We start from the raw sequence: 17,649 nt of genomic DNA, 5'->3' as shown, positions 1-17,649 counted from the left end.
CAGGGCGTGTGCTTGGGGCCGGCACGTCTGAAACAATTGGTGTTTGTTAACCTTGGCAGGCACAGAGCGGCCGTGAGAGGCCCAGGCGAGGCCGCTTTGTAAAGCGGTGGGGAGGGCAGCTAGCAGGTGTGAGACACCCCACGAGACAGGCGCTGGGTTGGCCTGTGGTGACCTCGGCTGGCACCTGCCGTGTGTACACGCGTTCGTCTGGCCCCGACGAGAGCCAAGAGACACCCAGTGTTACTGTCCCCATTTTACAGATGAGGAAGCTGAGGCACAGAGTGGTAAGTGACTTCCTGGGACCAAAGAGCCCGTAAGCGGCAGAGGCACTTCTTTGAACCCAGGCCCACACCTCAGCACTACCCTAGCCGGCTTCTCCCCGTCACACAGGCTTCAACGTTGCCGGAAACGTGGCTTCTCAGTCGTTGCTTAAAAGTCTCCTCGGAGGGCAGGGGGCTGACAAGGGCCTGGCCTAGCCACCCTCTGCCCGATGCCCGAATGTCGCCCACGATTTACTGCTACCGCGCCGCGGGGAAGGCACACAGAGCCCTCGGAGGGTCGCCGGGCTGGCCTCTGGCTTACACGACACGAGGCCAAACTTTCGGTTCCAGCCCAAATTAATCTGTCACTCGTGATCTACCTCAACCTTGGGCGTCCCGAGATCCAGCACGATGTGGAGGTCACGGCTGGTTTGGCCCCTTACTAGCTGTGTGACCCCGGGCAACTTATTTCACTTCTCCGTGCTTCCGTTTTCCCGACTGTAAAACGGGAACGGCCACTGAGCTCAGTGTTTTTATGATGATTCGGGGGCAACACAGAAGGTGCCTGACGCACAGCAGCTGACTGTGCTCACTGTTCCTCTTCCTTCACCTCTTCCCTGCCGGGCTCCTGTGGTCTCCTTCCTTCCTTCATTTGGTCTTCAAGCATGTATGAGCATCTACTATGCGCCAGGGACCGCGCTAAACAAGTTTTGGAATATGCATCCCATTATGTCAGCCCCCTACTTAGAACTCAAGCCTTCCCATGTCACTTTGAACAAAGTCCAAGTCCCCAGCTTCATCTCAGACTTCTGATCCGTATTCACTCCACATAGCCTCCCCAGCTGCCCTTTTTTTCCCCTGAAGATGTGGAACTTATCTCTGCCTCAGGGCCCTTGCACTTACTGTATCCTCCAGCTGGGCCATGCTCCCCCACCGCTCAGGTTCAGATGAACATGCCACCTCCTCCAGGAAGTCTCCCCTGCTCAGCACGCCCAAGGCTGCTGCTGCTCAGCCCTCCCCGCAAGTCACCAACGCATATTTTCGTCATCACACTTCACTGTTGAAAATGATGGTTTTCATTATTTAGGGTGGGTTTTCCTCGCTAGAATGTGGCCTGCACGAGGATCGGGACTTTTGTCTTGACCACTGTTTTATCTTATCCCCAGTGCCTAGAGCAGCGTATCATGCGCTCCAGATGCGTTTTCAGTGGAAGAATCCACGTTAAGACGCCCACAAGAATTACGGAGGTCCTCTCGGCCTCTGGCAGAAGCAGGTGAACGAGGTAAGCAGCCCTGCTTCACGAGAAAGGAGGCAATATGCCAGTCTGGTCCCGCTGCTTCTAAGATTTTCACGAAGCAGTGCCGTGTGATCGCCCGTCTCCCAGGCCAGACCTACAAGAGTCAAGTGGGGCAGAGAAGGAAAGCTGGCGAGGGAGGGGAACACGGTCAGGCTGTCCAAGTGCTTGCTTCCAGGAAAGGGCATCCGAAGTGGGCCAATCTGGGGGTGGTGAATGATGGACCCCGACCCTACTCACCCCAGACACCAAAATTAGCCCGAGATGGAGTGCATCCCTAAACCTAAAACCCAGCATCAAAAAGCTTCTAGAAGAAAACGTAAAAGGATACCTTTGCTTCCTTCAGACCGGCAGAAATGTGTTGGGGGAATGCAAAGAGCACTAATCCCAAAAGAAAAGAAAATGATACATTGGGATTTAGGCAAAATAAAATATGGACGCCCAAGCGTGGACCGGGGAAAAGATTCATCCTCCACACATCGGACAAAAGGCTCCTACCCAGGACGCACGAACAACTGACGCGTATTAACTATAACAAGAGGAGGGACCCCGTCGCAAGAGGGCAAAAGCTGTGCACAGACAGTTCAGCAAAGAAGACGCCAGCAGGTACACACGCCAGCACTCAGCGTCGTGAGCCACTGAGGAAATGCAAATCATGCACGAGGAGGTCCACTTTCCGCTCCCGGAGTAGCTCCCAGTAGAAAAGACGGGCAGAAGCCAACACCAGTAAGGACGTGGGGCAGATGGAGTTCTCATGCACCCTGGCTCAGAGTAAATCATTTTATGGTTTGCAAAATACCTAGACTGGAGCATAACCTTTCCCTGTGAACCGGCCATTCCATTCCCGGGTGTTCACCCAAGGGCAGTGAAAGCATTTGGATCAGAAGGTTCACAGCAGCCAGAATCACGTGATAAGAGCAATGGCTCTCAAAAGCACCGAGCTGATGCTGGGCGAAACCAGCCAGACACAAAGTACACGCTGTCCAATGCCATGGCGTGAGGTTCTAGAACAGGGAAAGCTAATCTCTGGCGATAGAAATCAGAACGGTGGTTGCCTGTGTGTGGGGATGGGGAGGCGGCACCGGCTGATGGGGTGTGAGGGCCCTTCCTGGAGGGAAGGAAATGTCCCGCGTCTCCTTGTGAGCGGTGGTTACGCAGGTCCGTTGAATTGTTGAAAATCACTGAACTGAAGACGCACGCTCTGTGTCATTTGTTGTATCTCAATTAGAGCTCGGTGACACACAGTTATGTCACGACAAGGGAGACGCTGAAAAGAGCATGTGAGAAAACCCACTTTCTGGTCTGCACCATGCACCCACGCCCCAGTGCCTACACAAGGAGCAAAGTGGATTCCTATTCTGTGCCGGGAGTGGGGCAGGACTTGGTAGAAAACCACCTTGGGTGTTCTCTCGAAGAACAGAGAGGGGCAGGGAGGAGAGTCCCAGAGAGACGCTCATGGGACAAGGCCTTCGCACCTGCCGACAGCCCCCTTCTGCTTCCTCATCACCTTCTTCTTGCGCTGGGCAGCCTGGAGAGGCTGGCGTTCACTATTTTTGTTTTAAACAAACATTTTAGAGATAGGTGCTGTGTGCCAGGCCCTGGCTGATGCCTTCTGGTCTCTGTCCTTATAGGAGAGAGACCAAGGAGTAAATTGGGTTGTCAGCACAGAGCGGGGGACCTGTACCTTGTGGGGTCGGGGGCGTGCGTCCTCCCTGAGGGGCCATGGACACGGCAACCTTGATAAGGAGGAGCCAACCGAGGGACCGGAGGGGGCAAGGTGAGCGGGCCCCGTGCTTCCCAGCACATCAGAATCCCCGGATGACCTCCAAAATCTCTCCATGCACAGACCCCACCACAGACCAAGGGACTTGCCATCTTTGGGGTGGGATTCGGGCAACACACTGGGGGGGTTTCTGTTTTGGTTTTTTTTTGTTTTTAAAAAAATTTTTTTTCAATGTTTATTTATTTTTGGGACAGAGAGAGACAGACCATGAACGGGGGAGGGGCAGAGAGAGAGGGAGACACAGAATCGGAAACAGGCTCCAGGCTCTGAGCCATCAGCCCAGAGCCCGACGCGGGGCTCGAACTCACGGACCGCGAGATCGTGACCTGGCTGAAGTCGGACGCTTAACCGACTGCGCCACCCAGGCGCCCCTGTTTTGTTTTTTAATAACTCCCCAGGTGGTGCCGGCGTGCGACCAAGTTTGAGAACCAGCGTTCTGGATGGAGGTGACAGTGTGGGCAAAAGCCAAGAGAGAGGACAGAGAAAGAGCCCAGTGGACTTGGGAACTGAGGGGCAGAGGTGACTGAGAAGTCAAGAAATGTAGCTGAGGAGGAAGGGTCATGGGTTGAACAAAGCCCCAGGCACCCAGAACCTCAAACGTGGCTGTATTTGGAAATACGATCTCTGAAGGCACAAATAAGGTAAAACTGGAGGGTGGATTGTGCAGGATTAGCGGGGGCCCTGAGCCCAGTGACAGTGTCCTCATAAGAGACAGAGAAGGACACACAGACAACAGGGTCACGTGAACAGGAGGCAGAGACTGGAGTCACGGACCCACAAGCCAAGGAGAGTCAAGAGTGCCGGCCGTTGCCAGTCGCTAGGAGAGGGGCCTGGAATATCCCCCCTTCAGAGTCTCCATTAGGAACAATCTGACGGTCACCTGGATTCTGGGCTCTGGCCTCCAGAACCCTGAGAGCGGAGTTAGATGTCTGTCGTCGGGAAAGACGAGCGTGTTCCCTCCTGAACTCTCCCACGTTCCCAGAGAAGCCGGGAGACCCGGTTATCCGTCAGGACTGGGAAGGGGTGGGGACGGCACCCAGAGCCAGGCGGGCTGGAGAAGCTTCAAAATCGGCTCTGCTGACAATCAGGGAGGGGACTGAAAGCATCTCCTTGGCAATACTGAACGTCTCGTGGAAAGAGAAACACACAGGGCACCCGTCTATGCAAAGGTGAGGTGTGACCTCCGGCGTGCTATGCATCAACGTAAGGAATCTACAAGTCTAGCAAATTGGCCTACTTTCCCAAGAGTGGCCTCCAGGGTTTGTCCTGTTTTCGCTAGAATCTGAGAACTCATCCTTGATTCCCCAAGACGTTATAGAATCAGCACCTCCAAAGTAAGGTAGCCTTGCCAATAAGTATGAGTCCGCTGAATGTTTTTCTTACCAGCTCACCCTCCCCAGGGGGCATATACAAAAGTCGACTAGTCAATAAATATTTATTGGATATGTCCCGAAGGATCATCACTATGTGCTACGGACGAGTCGTCAATATTTACTGAATCTCTAATAGTAAGCCCCTTAGTCAATAAATATTTATATTAACGATCGGGCACCAGTCTTGGAAAAGAGAACAGAGGTGGCAACGAAAAGGACAGAAGATTCTGGGTGAGAGAGCGTGTGGCCAGCTGGTAGTTCAGTGTGGCCCTGCAAGAAACGGAGGTGTTCTAGAAACCATAAGAAGGTATTTCACAGAACCAGAAACCTGGAGACCCTAGCTCTACCGAGTAAAAAAGTGAGTGAATCACTTTACCAAGAAAGCCTGTTTCCTTATCTGTCAAAAGGAGGTAGCTGAATCAGCCAAATATAGAGAACAAAAAAGCCCATGTTCAAGGTTCAAACGACTTCATGACACCCTGAAGATCTTGCTGGAGGTGCATGTGGTTCAGCGCTGATCCTTCAACTCTCAGATCAACAGGAGAACACTGACCCGAGGGACCCAGAGACGGAGAGGAACAGGGACTGTGGCGTGTGGTCCCTCCTGAGGCCGCCTGCTCCCCACCTTGCTACAAACCACAGCCCCATCCTGTCGAGTGAGTCACCTGCCAGAAAAAGGAGACCTTATCTTCTCAAAATCCCCCAAATTACTGAGGAAGAGCCCGGGTTTCCTTCCCAAAACATCTCGAGATGTTCAAAACCAACACCGTAGTGAGGCAGCCACTGTGCCCGGCGCTCAGGGGACAGGGGTGGGGTCTGCTGGGTAGAGGAGGGGAACTCCCACGTTTCTGACACAGTTTTCAAATCTCGTTTTCCCTTGTTGTGTGCTGTTGGGTCTTTCTCTTCTAACGTCAGAGCAGAGACTCAGCACCGTGTGCGGCCCGATCCACATCGTGACTCCCGTGGCTGGAGGAAATCCTAGGGCCCCTTCATCTTTTTTTCCAAAGACCGACCAAGACCAAGTTCTGGCCTCTCCCCCCAAGAGGGCCCACAGTCTCTCCTCACTGGCTTTTAACCCCGAGGGCCAGGGGCGCCTGGGTGGCTCAGTCGGTTCACCGTCCGACTTTGGCTCAGGTCAGGATCTCACAGCTCGTGAGTTCAATCCCCACATCGGGCTCCGTGTTGCCAGCTCAGAGCCTGGAGCCTGCTTCAGATTCTGGGTCCCCCTCTCTCTCTGCCCCTCCTCTGCACGTGCTCTCTCTCTCTCTCTCTCTCTCTCAAAAATAAATAAACGTGAAAAAAAATTTAATCAATAAATGAAATCCTGAGGGCTGGTCTTCCCCAACCCTTTCTGCCTAAGATATTCACGCTTTTCCTTTACTCATTAGTGTCTGATTAAGACTCCCTCTGATTAATCAAAGCCACATGAAGATTTTCTCTAATCCACACAGTATTTTGGATTTGTTGCTGCTTTTTAAAAATCAGGACATTGGGGGTGTATCTTAAAAAGCCAGAGGATCCTTGGGGAGCCTGGGTGGCGCAGTCGGTTAAGCGTCCGACTTCAGCCAGGTCACGATCTCGCGGTCTGTGAGTTCGAGCCCCGCGTCGGGCTCTGGGCTGATGGCTCAGAGCCTGGAGCCTGTTTCCGATTCTGTGTCTCCCTCTCTCTCTGCCCCTCCCCCGTTCATGCTCTGTCTCTCTCTGTCCCAAAAATAAATAAACGTTGAAAAAAAAAATTGAAAAAAAAGAAAAAGAAAAAAAAAAGCCAGAGGATCCGGCCACCTCCGAGTCTCCATGCCCACATGGAAATGCCGGCTGGAGTTGTAGAAGGCAGGCCCATTCAGGTGTGGAATGTGCCTTCCTGGTCCCTGGTCCCCACCACTCTCTGCTGGCTGCATCTCCACTTATCTGTGTGACCTCCCCGGCCTCTCTAGGCAACTGAGTTTTGTGGCACACATTAGGGTAAAATGCCCAGGAAAAAGGAAACAGAATCCCGAAACATAATTGCATACGGAACGGGATCGTAACACCATAAAAACTACTCTTCGAAGAACACAGAAATAACATAAACGGCTTTTGTTTCTGCAACAACGTTTACTGTTTTCTTCTCTGTGCTTGGACGAATGATTTCTAAACTCTCAAACACTGAGCCGACGAGAAGCTTTGCCAGGTCTGACTGCAAAAACCAATTATGCAACTTGCCTCAAGTACCCGTGAATGAGCCCAAAGCGCCTTCTTCTTTCAAAGCCCGATGAGAACTGGGCCGCATTTCTGCTCAGAGCCCTTCCACACGGCAGATCTCGGCCACTACACACGAGATTCTGAAGTTCCTCTGCATTTTGGTTTGGGCACAGTGGGCAGATTCTCAGTGAATAGGCACGGATGGGCCGAGGGTGATAGCAGGGGCTGGGGGCAGGGCGGGGCACGGTCCTGCGGGGCACGGTCGTGCGTGCCAAAGCTCCTGTCCCAATCCCAGCCCTGCTGGCCCGGGGTAGCCAACCCCTCATCTCTCCCCCTCCTCTTCTGTAAAACGAGCAATCAGCTGTGGCCAAGAACCTCCGTAATATTCAAGGAGCTACTGACTGCTGGGCGTTCAGCATCTTGACCAGCAGAGTCACCGCTCGGTCAGCGAGAGCCACTGAGAGGCAAGGGAAAGGAAAAGAGGACACTGGGTACAGTAAACTCACTCCAACTGCATCTACCTTTTTTACGACCAAAACGTTTATACATTTTCGAATCCTCTAAACAAAGCCGGAGGCTACTCGTTAGCTGTATTATTTTTTCATTTCCTGTGAGGCCACAAAACCTTCCACTAGCAAATGAGAGCGGAGAGAAGTCATTCAATGTGCTCTGGGTCTGGGCCCTCTGGTCATCTCGGGCCCCCTGTCGACCCCTGCGGGTCCTGCGCGTTCTTGCTGAGCACCTTGCCCGGGGCGGAAGGGCACGTTCAGTATACGCGGCGAAGGCCGACGCTGCCCAGCGCCCAACTTACAGCATTCGATGGGGTTGGATGCAGTCTGCAGGGAGATGATCCTCCCGGCCTCTGGAATGTGCACCCGGAAAACCAGCCGCACCCGCGTGTTCTTCCTGCCGATGTCCGTCTCGCCTTTCCGCAGCTCGATGTCCGCGTTCCTCAGCTTCAGGATCCCCGCACAGTCAATGCTGCGAGGAGGTTGAGAACCCCACTTAGAACTGACCATCTTGGTGAACAGGCAAGATCACCCACAACACCACCTAAGTCAGTTAACCGAAACGGTTCCACCGCCAGCCACAGACGGGGAGGTGGGCGGGGGCGGGGAGAGCGGATTACAATCCGACGATCAGGATTCCAGCCAGGAACGGACTGCCCAGATGGGGGTCAAACACTCACAGGGTCACTAGAGAAACTCCCCGGTGGAAAATACCTCCCTAGGGAACCTTTTCATGCCAGTTTCTCTACTCTCAAAAGCATCTGACAAACTCAAGTATGCAACTGGCAAAACTGATTGGAGACTCTTCAATAGGTAAGAGGGGTGGATCGGCGTTAAATATCTTTAATTTGACAAAGGTACCGTGGTCACCAAAGACCACGTTCTCGTCCTGAGGAAATTCACGCTCACGTGTGTAAAGGTAAAGAGTGGCCGTGTCTAACAGTTCAGGAAAAACCGAGGAGCAAAGGAAGTGATAAAGCAAACGTGGAAAATGTTCACAATCGGCAAAGCTGAGCGAACGGCAGACAGGGTCCTCTGTAGAATTCTCACCGTTTGGAAGTTAAGGTTATTTTCTAATAAAGAGATTTTTTTTTTTTTTAACTCCAGTGCACGGGTGCCATGTTTCCCAAATTTGAGCTACACGCCTATTCCTTTGTGAGTTTCAACCTAGCTGCGTCTGTAAAAATTTTCTTTAGGCCAAATACATTCTGACACGTCAATCAACTTAGCCTCATCCCAAGTAACATGATCCAAAGACGCATAGGTAGTCTTTCTCCCAGCACACAAGAGAAGTATTTAGACATAAAGCTTTTAGAATAGAAACTTCTCGAACAAATCTCTATGGGCCCATCGCAGAGAGGGAACCACCATCCACGACTGCTTCCACCAGCTCAGCTCCAGAGAGTCCCCACTACCAAATCCCTGCCCCTGGGTCCCCCTCACTTCCCCAGAAAGACCCACCACCCTCGGCCCCCAAGCCCTTACGTCGCCCTCATGTTGTTCTTTGGCTCCAGAGGGATCTCCAGGACTTTGGTGTTGCCTACGATCTTCTCGTAGCTGGTGGTGGTGACGGTTTTTCCCGTGATGCGGTGCACCTGATAGAAGGCGTGGGGCTTAAGGATCCGCTCGTCGGCTGTCCCGATGAAGATCTGAAGCCCGAGGGGCTTGTTTTCCATGTAGCCGTGGAGCTGTGGGGGAGAAAACAAAATCAAAATATTACACACCTCTAGCATGCAGGGTGCTGGTGGGTAGGGTCCCTCAAAAATCTGAGAAGCTCCTGGGCCGCAGAAGGAGTGCAGGACTGCCCCATCACCTGGAGGAAAGGAGAACTAGGAGGAACCCTGGTGTCCCAACAGAAGCGCTGCTCAAACGATGAATTACGGAGATCCTCTCCAAAACGGAGTCTTTGCGACCGTGAGAAGGTAGGAGATCAGAACTGTATTTGTGGAGAAACAGCCGGAAACTGCCAGCGCTCAGCTGCCAGCAGGGTGGGGGGGAGAGTGTCACATGGTGGTGAGGACAAAAAAATAATCAGGAAAGATAAACCAGAGCTCTTGACATGGGTTGCTTGGGAAGATCAGAAGAAAAAACGTATGCTTTTTACATGAATATATTTTAATCAACAAGTTAGATTTTTTTTTTTAATTAAAAAAAATAAATAAAGAGCAAGGCTAAAGTGCCATCATCTGAGTCAAAAGGAAATTAAAGACTGGAGGAAAATGTGTGCGACACAGAACGGGCAAAGGATTAGTACACAGAATACATAAAGAATGCCTACAAATGAATAGGTAAAGGACAAGATTCCTGGCCATTCTGTTTAAAACTGAGTCTTACCCCCAGTGGGTAGGACTATCTCCTTCCTTCTTCTCTATCTGCTTTTCCTTCTTTTTATCCCATCTAACATTATTACATAGTTCCTCAATTCCTTTTGCTTAGGTCCTTCTCCTACAACTGGACTATCACCTCTCTGAGGGCAGGTGTGTCTATTTTACTGGCCACAACATCCCTAGCACCCAGAACAAGGCTTGGCACCTGGCAGGTATTCTAGTACACATTTGCTGAATGAGTTGACAGAACTATCCAACAGAAAAATGGGCAAGAAATTTGAACAGGCAACTCACTGAAAAACAAATGGTCGTTAGCTTGGAAAAGACGTTCAATGTGACTTGTAAACGGGAAAGTGCAAATTACCTTGGGATACCATTTTTTTCCCTATTAGAATGGCATGCATGTTGGCATCTGATACAATCACGTGTTTTACAGATGGCACACAGGCACTCTCTCATGCAGCAGACAGGAACATAACCTGGTATAACTATTTCAATGAAAAATTAAAACTACATATGCCCTATGACCTGGTAATTCCATTTCTCACTACGTACCCTAGAAAAAAAATCGTGCGGTCAGGAGTCATGCACAAAAATGTTTACTAAAACAAATGAAATATAAACAATTAATTACAGCAATAGGCTTCTGAGTGATATAAATTGTCCAGGCTAGGGGTGCCTGAGTGGCTCAGTTGGTTAAGCGTCCGACTTTGGCTCAGGTCACGATCTCATGGTTCACGGGTTCGAGCCCCGCGTCGGGCTCTGTGCTGTCAGATTGGGATTCTCTCTCCTTCTCTCGCTCTGTCCCTTCCCAGCTCACTCTGTCGCTCTCTCTTAACATAAACAAACTTAAAATAATTTTTAAAAAAACTAGGATCTCCAATCAACTGCCATAAGACAAAGTCTCCAAGGCAATGGAGGACAACATGTGGTCCAGAATTGCGGTGTCCAACACAAAAAATACAAAAATTAAATACAATGGAAAATTCAGTTTCTCAGTCATGCTGGCCCCATTCCCAGGGCTCGGTGGCCACAGATGGCTAGCGGCCACGGCGATGGACGGCACAGATACAGAACACGTCCGTCGTCAAGAAAAGTTCTACTGGACGGCACGGTTCCGGAAAGACGGGAGTCCTCTCGTGTCCTTCTAGAAACCATACAGAGACAGGCTGGGAGTGGAGCAGAGCCACGTGACATCTTTTTTCATAAGCTGCCAGGCCGACACCCACAGCATTTCCGTGTGTCATACACACCCAAGAGCTGCCCAAGGGCAAAGATGGAAATCCAAGTCAGAATCTCTCATCTTTCTCCCCCATGCCAACTGCAGAACAGGGTCCTGTTATGCACAAATCAAAGGAAGGAGGTCCGAGGTGAGAAGAGATTTTGTTTCTGTTGGTTTTGCTTTACATTTGGACCCAAGATAAACAGATTTCCTCACCTCCTCTCCTGGATTGATCAGGAGGCGGTAAACACAGCACCCCGCTGGGTGGAGAAGGAAAAGTAGGTAGGACGGAGAGTGAGCCCCGATGGTCCCTTCCTCCTCCCCAGGACAGAACAGAAATTGCAGCAGCCTGGGTGTATTCATGGTAAACAGCCCTGAAGATAAAACCTGTCCCACCCCTGGGGGCACCTGGCTGGCTCAGTCGGTTCAGCGTCCAACTCTTGGTTTCGGCTCAAGTCACGATCTCACGGGTTCGTGAGTTCCAGCCCCGCATAGGGCTCTGCGCTGGCAGTGTGAAACCTGCTTGGGATTCTCTCTCTCATCCTGTCTCTGCCCCTCTTGTGCATGTGCGTGCTCTCTCTCTCTCTCTCTCTCTCTCAAAATAAATAAAAGTAAATATAATTTTAAAAAAGTGTGTCACATCCCTACGGTTCTACCTGAATCCAGACACTTCAATCTCTCCCCTTTCAGGCACACCAGTCCCAGCATCCATGCGTCTCCCTGGGATGATAACCACTTCCCTAACTGGTCTCTTGCTGGCCTTTCACAGAATAGCCCAAGAGCCTTTTTAAAAAAAAAAAAAAAAAAAAAAAAAAAGTGCAAATCAGACACAGACACTCCCCCTGCTTACAACTCTCCAAAGACTTCCTGTGGCCTTAGAATAAAATCCAAACGTGGTCTAGGAGGCTTCCGCCAGCCCAGTCTGTCACTTCTCCCTCCACCCCACTGAGTCCTGCCAAAACCAACCACCTTCTGCTCCTGGAGCACACCCAGCTCTCTCCAACCTCAGGGCTTTTGCACAGCCCTCCTCTGCCTAGAACACCCTTCTGCTGGTACAGTTCATTTTCAGAGCTCTTCAGATCCTTCCCGAAACACATTATGTACTTACACCCAAGGCTGGAGCCAGGTCTGGGGGCCTTACAAGACCCACTTGTTAAATTTTTAGGAATTTTAAGAGTCAGTGGGTGCCACTTTGGTCACTTGAAGTCCCCCACAGTAGGGATACCAATACCCCCAAAATTGGCAAATGCTACAAATCGAGGCTCTTTTTTCTTTTTTCCCCCAGAGAATTGGATGTTCAAGGTTCACTACCACACCACTGGCACAATGACTTCATTACCACCTGAGGTTTTCTTGTTTTGTTAGTTGTTTGCTTAGTATCTCTCTCCCCCACCGAAACACGAGGTCCAGGCATCTTGGTAGCAGGAACTTTGTTTACCGTGTTCAGCGTGATCAGTAAACATACTGGATTCGTGGTCACCATCAACAGCGACGCGTCAGCTCAGTGCATATCCCACAAGCCCAGCACCGAGCTCGATGATTTACGTGCGTCACAGCTCTGCGTAGGCTGGACCCACCGAGGCTTGTGCAAGACCAGCGATCTGTCCCAGTTAACACAGCTAGCATAGGACGGAGTTAGGATGTGGATTCCGAGCTCTGAGGCCACCCCCTTAACCGACACATGCTCCGTGTCCTTGCCACCTGGGTCTACAGCTGCCCTGGGGTCTAGGACTACAGGGCAGAAATGCACATCAGGAAACACAAGTAAGGGCTCAACTGTGAGATCAAGGGTGTTGGGGGAGCAAGAGGGGGATGGAAGGAGAGAAAGAAGGGCGTCAGAAAATTCATCAGAAAATTCTCCTTTGTGGAGGAAGAAACCCACTCCTTCAAGAAGGACGCCTCTGCATTCCAGAGCTCCCCCTGGTTGGGTCGGACCAGCTACTGCGTTGCAAGCAGATGGGTGCCCACCTCACTGAGAGGCCCCCTCTCCCAGGTGACACCGGAGAGGGCTCTGGACTCGGGAGAAAGAAGAAAGGATTTCACCCTCGGCCAGTCACGGCTGAATTTCAATCCTGCCTCGGTTTCTGAAAAGCTGTGTGACTTTGGAGCAGTGGCTCCGCCCCTCTGAGTTTCAAATGCTCCCGTGAAACAGGGACACCACCTCCCACTCCCCAGGGCTCTTTCAAAGACAAAGTAAGATGACTTCCGTAGGGTGCCCGTGAACCGAGATTCTTCCTGGTCACCCGAGGAGGCTGACTCAGAACACAAAGGTGGTACTACAGAACTGAATGGAAAGGTAAAGGTTGTCTGCGAAAGCCCGGTAAAGTGGAAAACAACCCGAAACATGCTTGTGGGTGGTCAACCCAGCCTTCTCTGCGGGCTAACAGCCCCTCTGACGTGGGAGCTGGAAGGAGGCAGGGCCCAGGGAAGACAGCTCGCCACCTCGCATGAAATGAGAAGAACGCTTCCCCTCCACCCTCGGACCTCCACCCTCCCCTCCCCGAGAAGAACCAGCAGGTGCCCAGGGCCCCGCGTGCTCGTTCGGGACAGTCCTGCCAGCAATCTGCAGGTTTGGTAAGAAGGGCGCGTAGCCATTGACTTGCTTCTCCAAAAAACTGAGCGATTTGGATCTCGCCCAGAGCGCTTCGTGTCTTGGGATGGCATGATCGGCCCCTAAGGCCCCCTGCACCCTGTGGTCCCCATTTTAGGGAGACTTCGGTCACGAGGCCTCTTTCCAGGCTTCTCCAAAGGTAAGGTCTTCCCAGGGGCCCGGGCAAGCAGAAATCACCTTCCTGCTGCAACCTAGAAGCTCAAGGTCAGCCGGTCTCCAAAGCACAAGAGGCTCCGTTTCCTGCAGCCGAGGGGAGAGCGAAAGGTCTGCTTCTTGTCATTTCCCAGGCGGCTGACAGGGTTCCAGGAAGAAGGGATGTCTCTAGAGCACATCGTGAGGTTTGAGACGCGGGTAGGGAGTGGCATAGCTGGTGGAATCTGCACAGCAGGAAAGCAGGGTTCCTCCTTTTTTGGACGAGAAAGCTGAGGCTCGGCGGGATTGAGGGACCTCCTCAAAACCCTACAGCCCCAGAGCCACCGGGTGGAACCCCAGGGATGTGGCCTTATCGGCTTCCTCTGTGTCATACCTGCCTCTTAACTCAGAAAAAGGCCAACTCTCCCGGAACCCGGAGGAGGCATTTCAAGACAGGCAGGGGCACCCCCCCAGCTCAGCAAAAAGGACCCAGAGGGGAACATCGGTGTCCACTCCTCAGAGGCGCACATGTTCACAGGGAGGGCTCATCAGACCCTGCCTCCCACCCACCCCCACCCCCTGCCAAATTCAAGTTCTTCCCACTCCCAACAGCAGTTTAACTGCCCCAGTGCACCGATAAAAGGGCACCGATCTTTGTTGATATTAACCTTACAACAAGACAAAGGAAAAGTGAGTGACAGCTCATTCATGGTCGGAGAAACAGACCATAGGAAAACTGCGTAAGTTATAAAGGAAATACTCCCTCAAAATAAGTAAGCCTTTTAATGTATTCCTTCCAGACGTTTCCGCTAGGCCCACACATCTGGGGTTCTATTTTACATGCTATTTCCACTTAACAATACAGGGTGACCATGTCCCCTTGTCACTTGTCACTGAATCTTGTCTAATGAGGCGATCTCAAACGGCCGCACGGTATCCAGGGCTCAGACTAGCAGGACCGGGTCAGGTGCCTGGGCACAGGGTCACGTGATTTAAGGAAGGCCTGGTTCTGAGGACTGTCTAAATGCGAGGCAGGCGCCCGGGAGAGAGCGCGGCCTTAAACTCTGCCCCCACCCCCGCCCCACCTGCCTCGCCCTGGCGTTTCCGTCCTATTCCAGGCCACAGCTTTGACCTCCCCACCCCCCACCCCCCCCCCAGCTGGGCAGTGAGCTCGCTCTAACTCTCCTATGAGTTCTAACTCTGCTATGAACACTGCAGCGAGCGCTCGGAGAGGACATTTCCTTGAAAACGATTTTTCTATCGACTCCGCTCAGAGCTTTTTAAACACTCTCAGATGGACAACTGCCACCGCGTCCAAAACGTGGGACTGATTTTCAACATGGCAACCGGCCAAAGAAACTGTTTTGAATTTTACCAAAATCAAACTTTAACAATGTTAAGTAGCTTTTTTTGTTGTTGAATTTGGAATATTAGGAAATTGGTACCGTCCTCAAAGACTCCACTCTGAAAGAAGAGAAAAGCGCCCAAGGGTGTTTTCTTGCGACTCCCAACTCTGCCACAGGCATGTGGGGAGAAGATCTTTACAAATGTGCACGCATCCCAAATTCCGCCTTTATTTTGGGATGCGAAGAGTGTGGAACATGCCTGCCCCCCAACCCCCTCCCCCAGACACAGGCCGCCCCCCCAGACCTACACACACACACACACACACACACACACACACACAACCAGGCAAACCAGACCATGGTTTTGCTCTCGCCTCAGGCAACCCACAAGCACTCCGTACCCATCTAGGGAGCACACATTAACTTCGCTAGAAATGCTAATTCCCGGGTTTCTAATCCTGACCCTAAATCCTAATCCCTCTCCCTCATACAGGCTCCACCTCAAAGTCCTGTCAATTCCATTGCCTAAAGTGCACTCTCTCCCTCCATCGCCTCCTCCCTCGTCCCAACTCCCACCTTCCCCTCCAGTCCCCACCCACCATCGCCCACCGTCCTGCGGCCAGGATGACCTTTTAGACCCTTCAGTTGGCCATCAGTCTCTCCCGCTCCCACTGGCCGCGATGCCGTGCATGGCCCGGCCCCTCCCCGCCGTGCGCCCCGGCCCCTTACAGGATCTTCCCTGCGTCTGATCGTCGGGAACGATCTCCCCCCACCCCCACCTCTGTCCTAGTTAACTCCTGGTCACACTGCGGAGTGTGGCTCCAATCTTAACTCCCACGGAAGTCTTTCCTTGCTCCCCAGGTGGGGCGGGGCCCCTCAGCAACCATCTCCTTTGCTGCGTTTACCACCAGTACCAGATAGAATTCGTTGCCCCATCAATCGCTGCTTGTCTCCCCGCTTCCGTCCCTGTAAAGTTCCAGGAACTATGCAGCTGCCCGCTTACAGATGAGGAAGCTAAACTCAGAGACGTGAGCAGCCCCCTCCCCGGCACGCGGGCAGCAGAGCAGGGATGCGGATCCGGGTCTGGCCTCCTTCATCTGCCCTACGTGCCCTGACACCACAGACAGCACAAGGGCGCCGCCCAGGTGGTGACCCTGCTTGAAATACATAAACCTAAGAACAGAGCCCGCAGAAAGGGGGTGCCGACAAATCCGTGGCACACGATTTTGCGGTCATCTTCCAAAATTAAAAATGTAATTCTACTGCTACTGAGTGGGCTGGCCGGAGGATACCCTGGCAGATGTGCAGAAAAAAACAAAGGACAAGGTTATTCAACGCAGCACTCTTTAAAATAGCAAAAGACTGGGCCCAATCAAAAGAGGGCTGGTTAGGTTGGTAGTAATATGTTACGCAGTATAAGGCTGTTACGGTGAAGAATGAGTATCCTAGGAACTGACATGACAGTGACTATGAAGGGCATCCGTTGGCATTGTACAGTGCACAACCTGGGCAACTCTAAGGAAGCGCTTCATATGCAGATATAAAATCATCTCCAAAATGTACCATCAATAGTAAGAACGAATATATCTATTTCTGTTATGAAGGTGTGAGGGTGGGGACTGTGTGTGTGTGTGTGTGTGTGTGTGTGTCCAAAATAAAATTTAAAATAAAAATAGAATCAGATGCTATTTTTTAAAATGTCCACTGGATTTTGATCATTCCCAGGGAGAAGTTCTATTGTCCCAGGAGCCCGTGGTTGTAGCTCCCCTGAACCTATTACAATGATTACAAAATTTAAAATGATTAAATTTTCAACAGAAAAAATTATTTTCTGAATGTATAATGTAAAAAAAAAATAAGGCCAGGGCACCTGGGTGGCTCAGTCAGTTGGGCGTCTGACTTTGCCCCAGGTCATGATCTCGCAGTCCGTGAGTTCGAGCTCCGCATCGGGCTCTGTGCTGACAGCTTGGAGCCTGGAGCCTGCTTCGGATTCTGTGTCTCCCTCCCTCTCTTCCCCTGCCCTGCTCACCCTCTGTCTCTCTCTCAAAAACGAATAAACGTTAAAAAAAATTTTTTTAAATAAGGCCAAAACATTCTTTCAAAGAAAGAAGGCCCCCCCCTCCCCGCTTTTCTCTTTGTGAATCTTGACCTTTCTTTTAAAGGCCACAAGGAAGAAACCCTGAAGCCGTCAAGGCATAGAGGCACGCCCCATCCCGTCCTGCATGCCAAGTAAAGACCCAGGACCCACCCACGGGAACCTCGGGGGTAGGAGTCCAGGGTGGGACCCTTCAGCGAAGGAAGAGGAAGGCCCAAGTACCAGCAGGTTCCCTTGGGGTTCGGGGTATGGGGCCTACAAACCAAGAGAGAAGCAAACCACATGCCACATCCAGGCGAGTGACAAGTCTTGGTGACTCAACGCTCAAAATCCACCCGAAATCTAACTGCTTCTCACCGGCCCTATCACCACCGCTCCGGTCTCAGCTTCTACGGTCTCCTGCCTGGACTGGTGCAGTAGCCTCCTTCCTGCTTCCATGCATCCCTGCCCTCCCCGCCCTCCCTCCCCTCCCCCTCCCCCCGTGTCATCTCCACACACCAGCCAGAACGATCTTTA

At 51.8% G+C, this 17,649-nt stretch overlaps 1 protein-coding gene across 7 annotated transcripts in view; it reads right to left on the bottom strand.

Annotated features, from left to right (window-relative positions):
• Positions 1 to 17,649, bottom strand: part of NFATC2 (nuclear factor of activated T cells 2) — a 160,135-nt gene that overhangs the window by 69,660 nt on the left and 72,826 nt on the right. For all 7 annotated transcript variants that reach the window (XM_045444220.1, XM_045444222.1, XM_045444217.1 and 4 more), the window contains exons 4-5: positions 8,886 to 9,088; positions 7,703 to 7,872 (exon numbers count right to left, since the gene is read on the bottom strand). In XM_045444220.1, the coding sequence (XP_045300176.1) occupies positions 7,703 to 7,872; positions 8,886 to 9,088 (373 nt within the window). The remainder of the gene's footprint in view (positions 1 to 7,702; positions 7,873 to 8,885; positions 9,089 to 17,649) is intronic.

The sequence above is a fragment of the Leopardus geoffroyi genome, chromosome A3 (assembly GCF_018350155.1).
Source record: "Leopardus geoffroyi isolate Oge1 chromosome A3, O.geoffroyi_Oge1_pat1.0, whole genome shotgun sequence".
NCBI classification, from domain to species: domain Eukaryota; kingdom Metazoa; phylum Chordata; class Mammalia; order Carnivora; family Felidae; genus Leopardus; species Leopardus geoffroyi.
The sequence above is the reverse complement of the archived record's forward strand: the minus strand, read 5'-3'. Positions and strand labels throughout refer to the sequence as shown.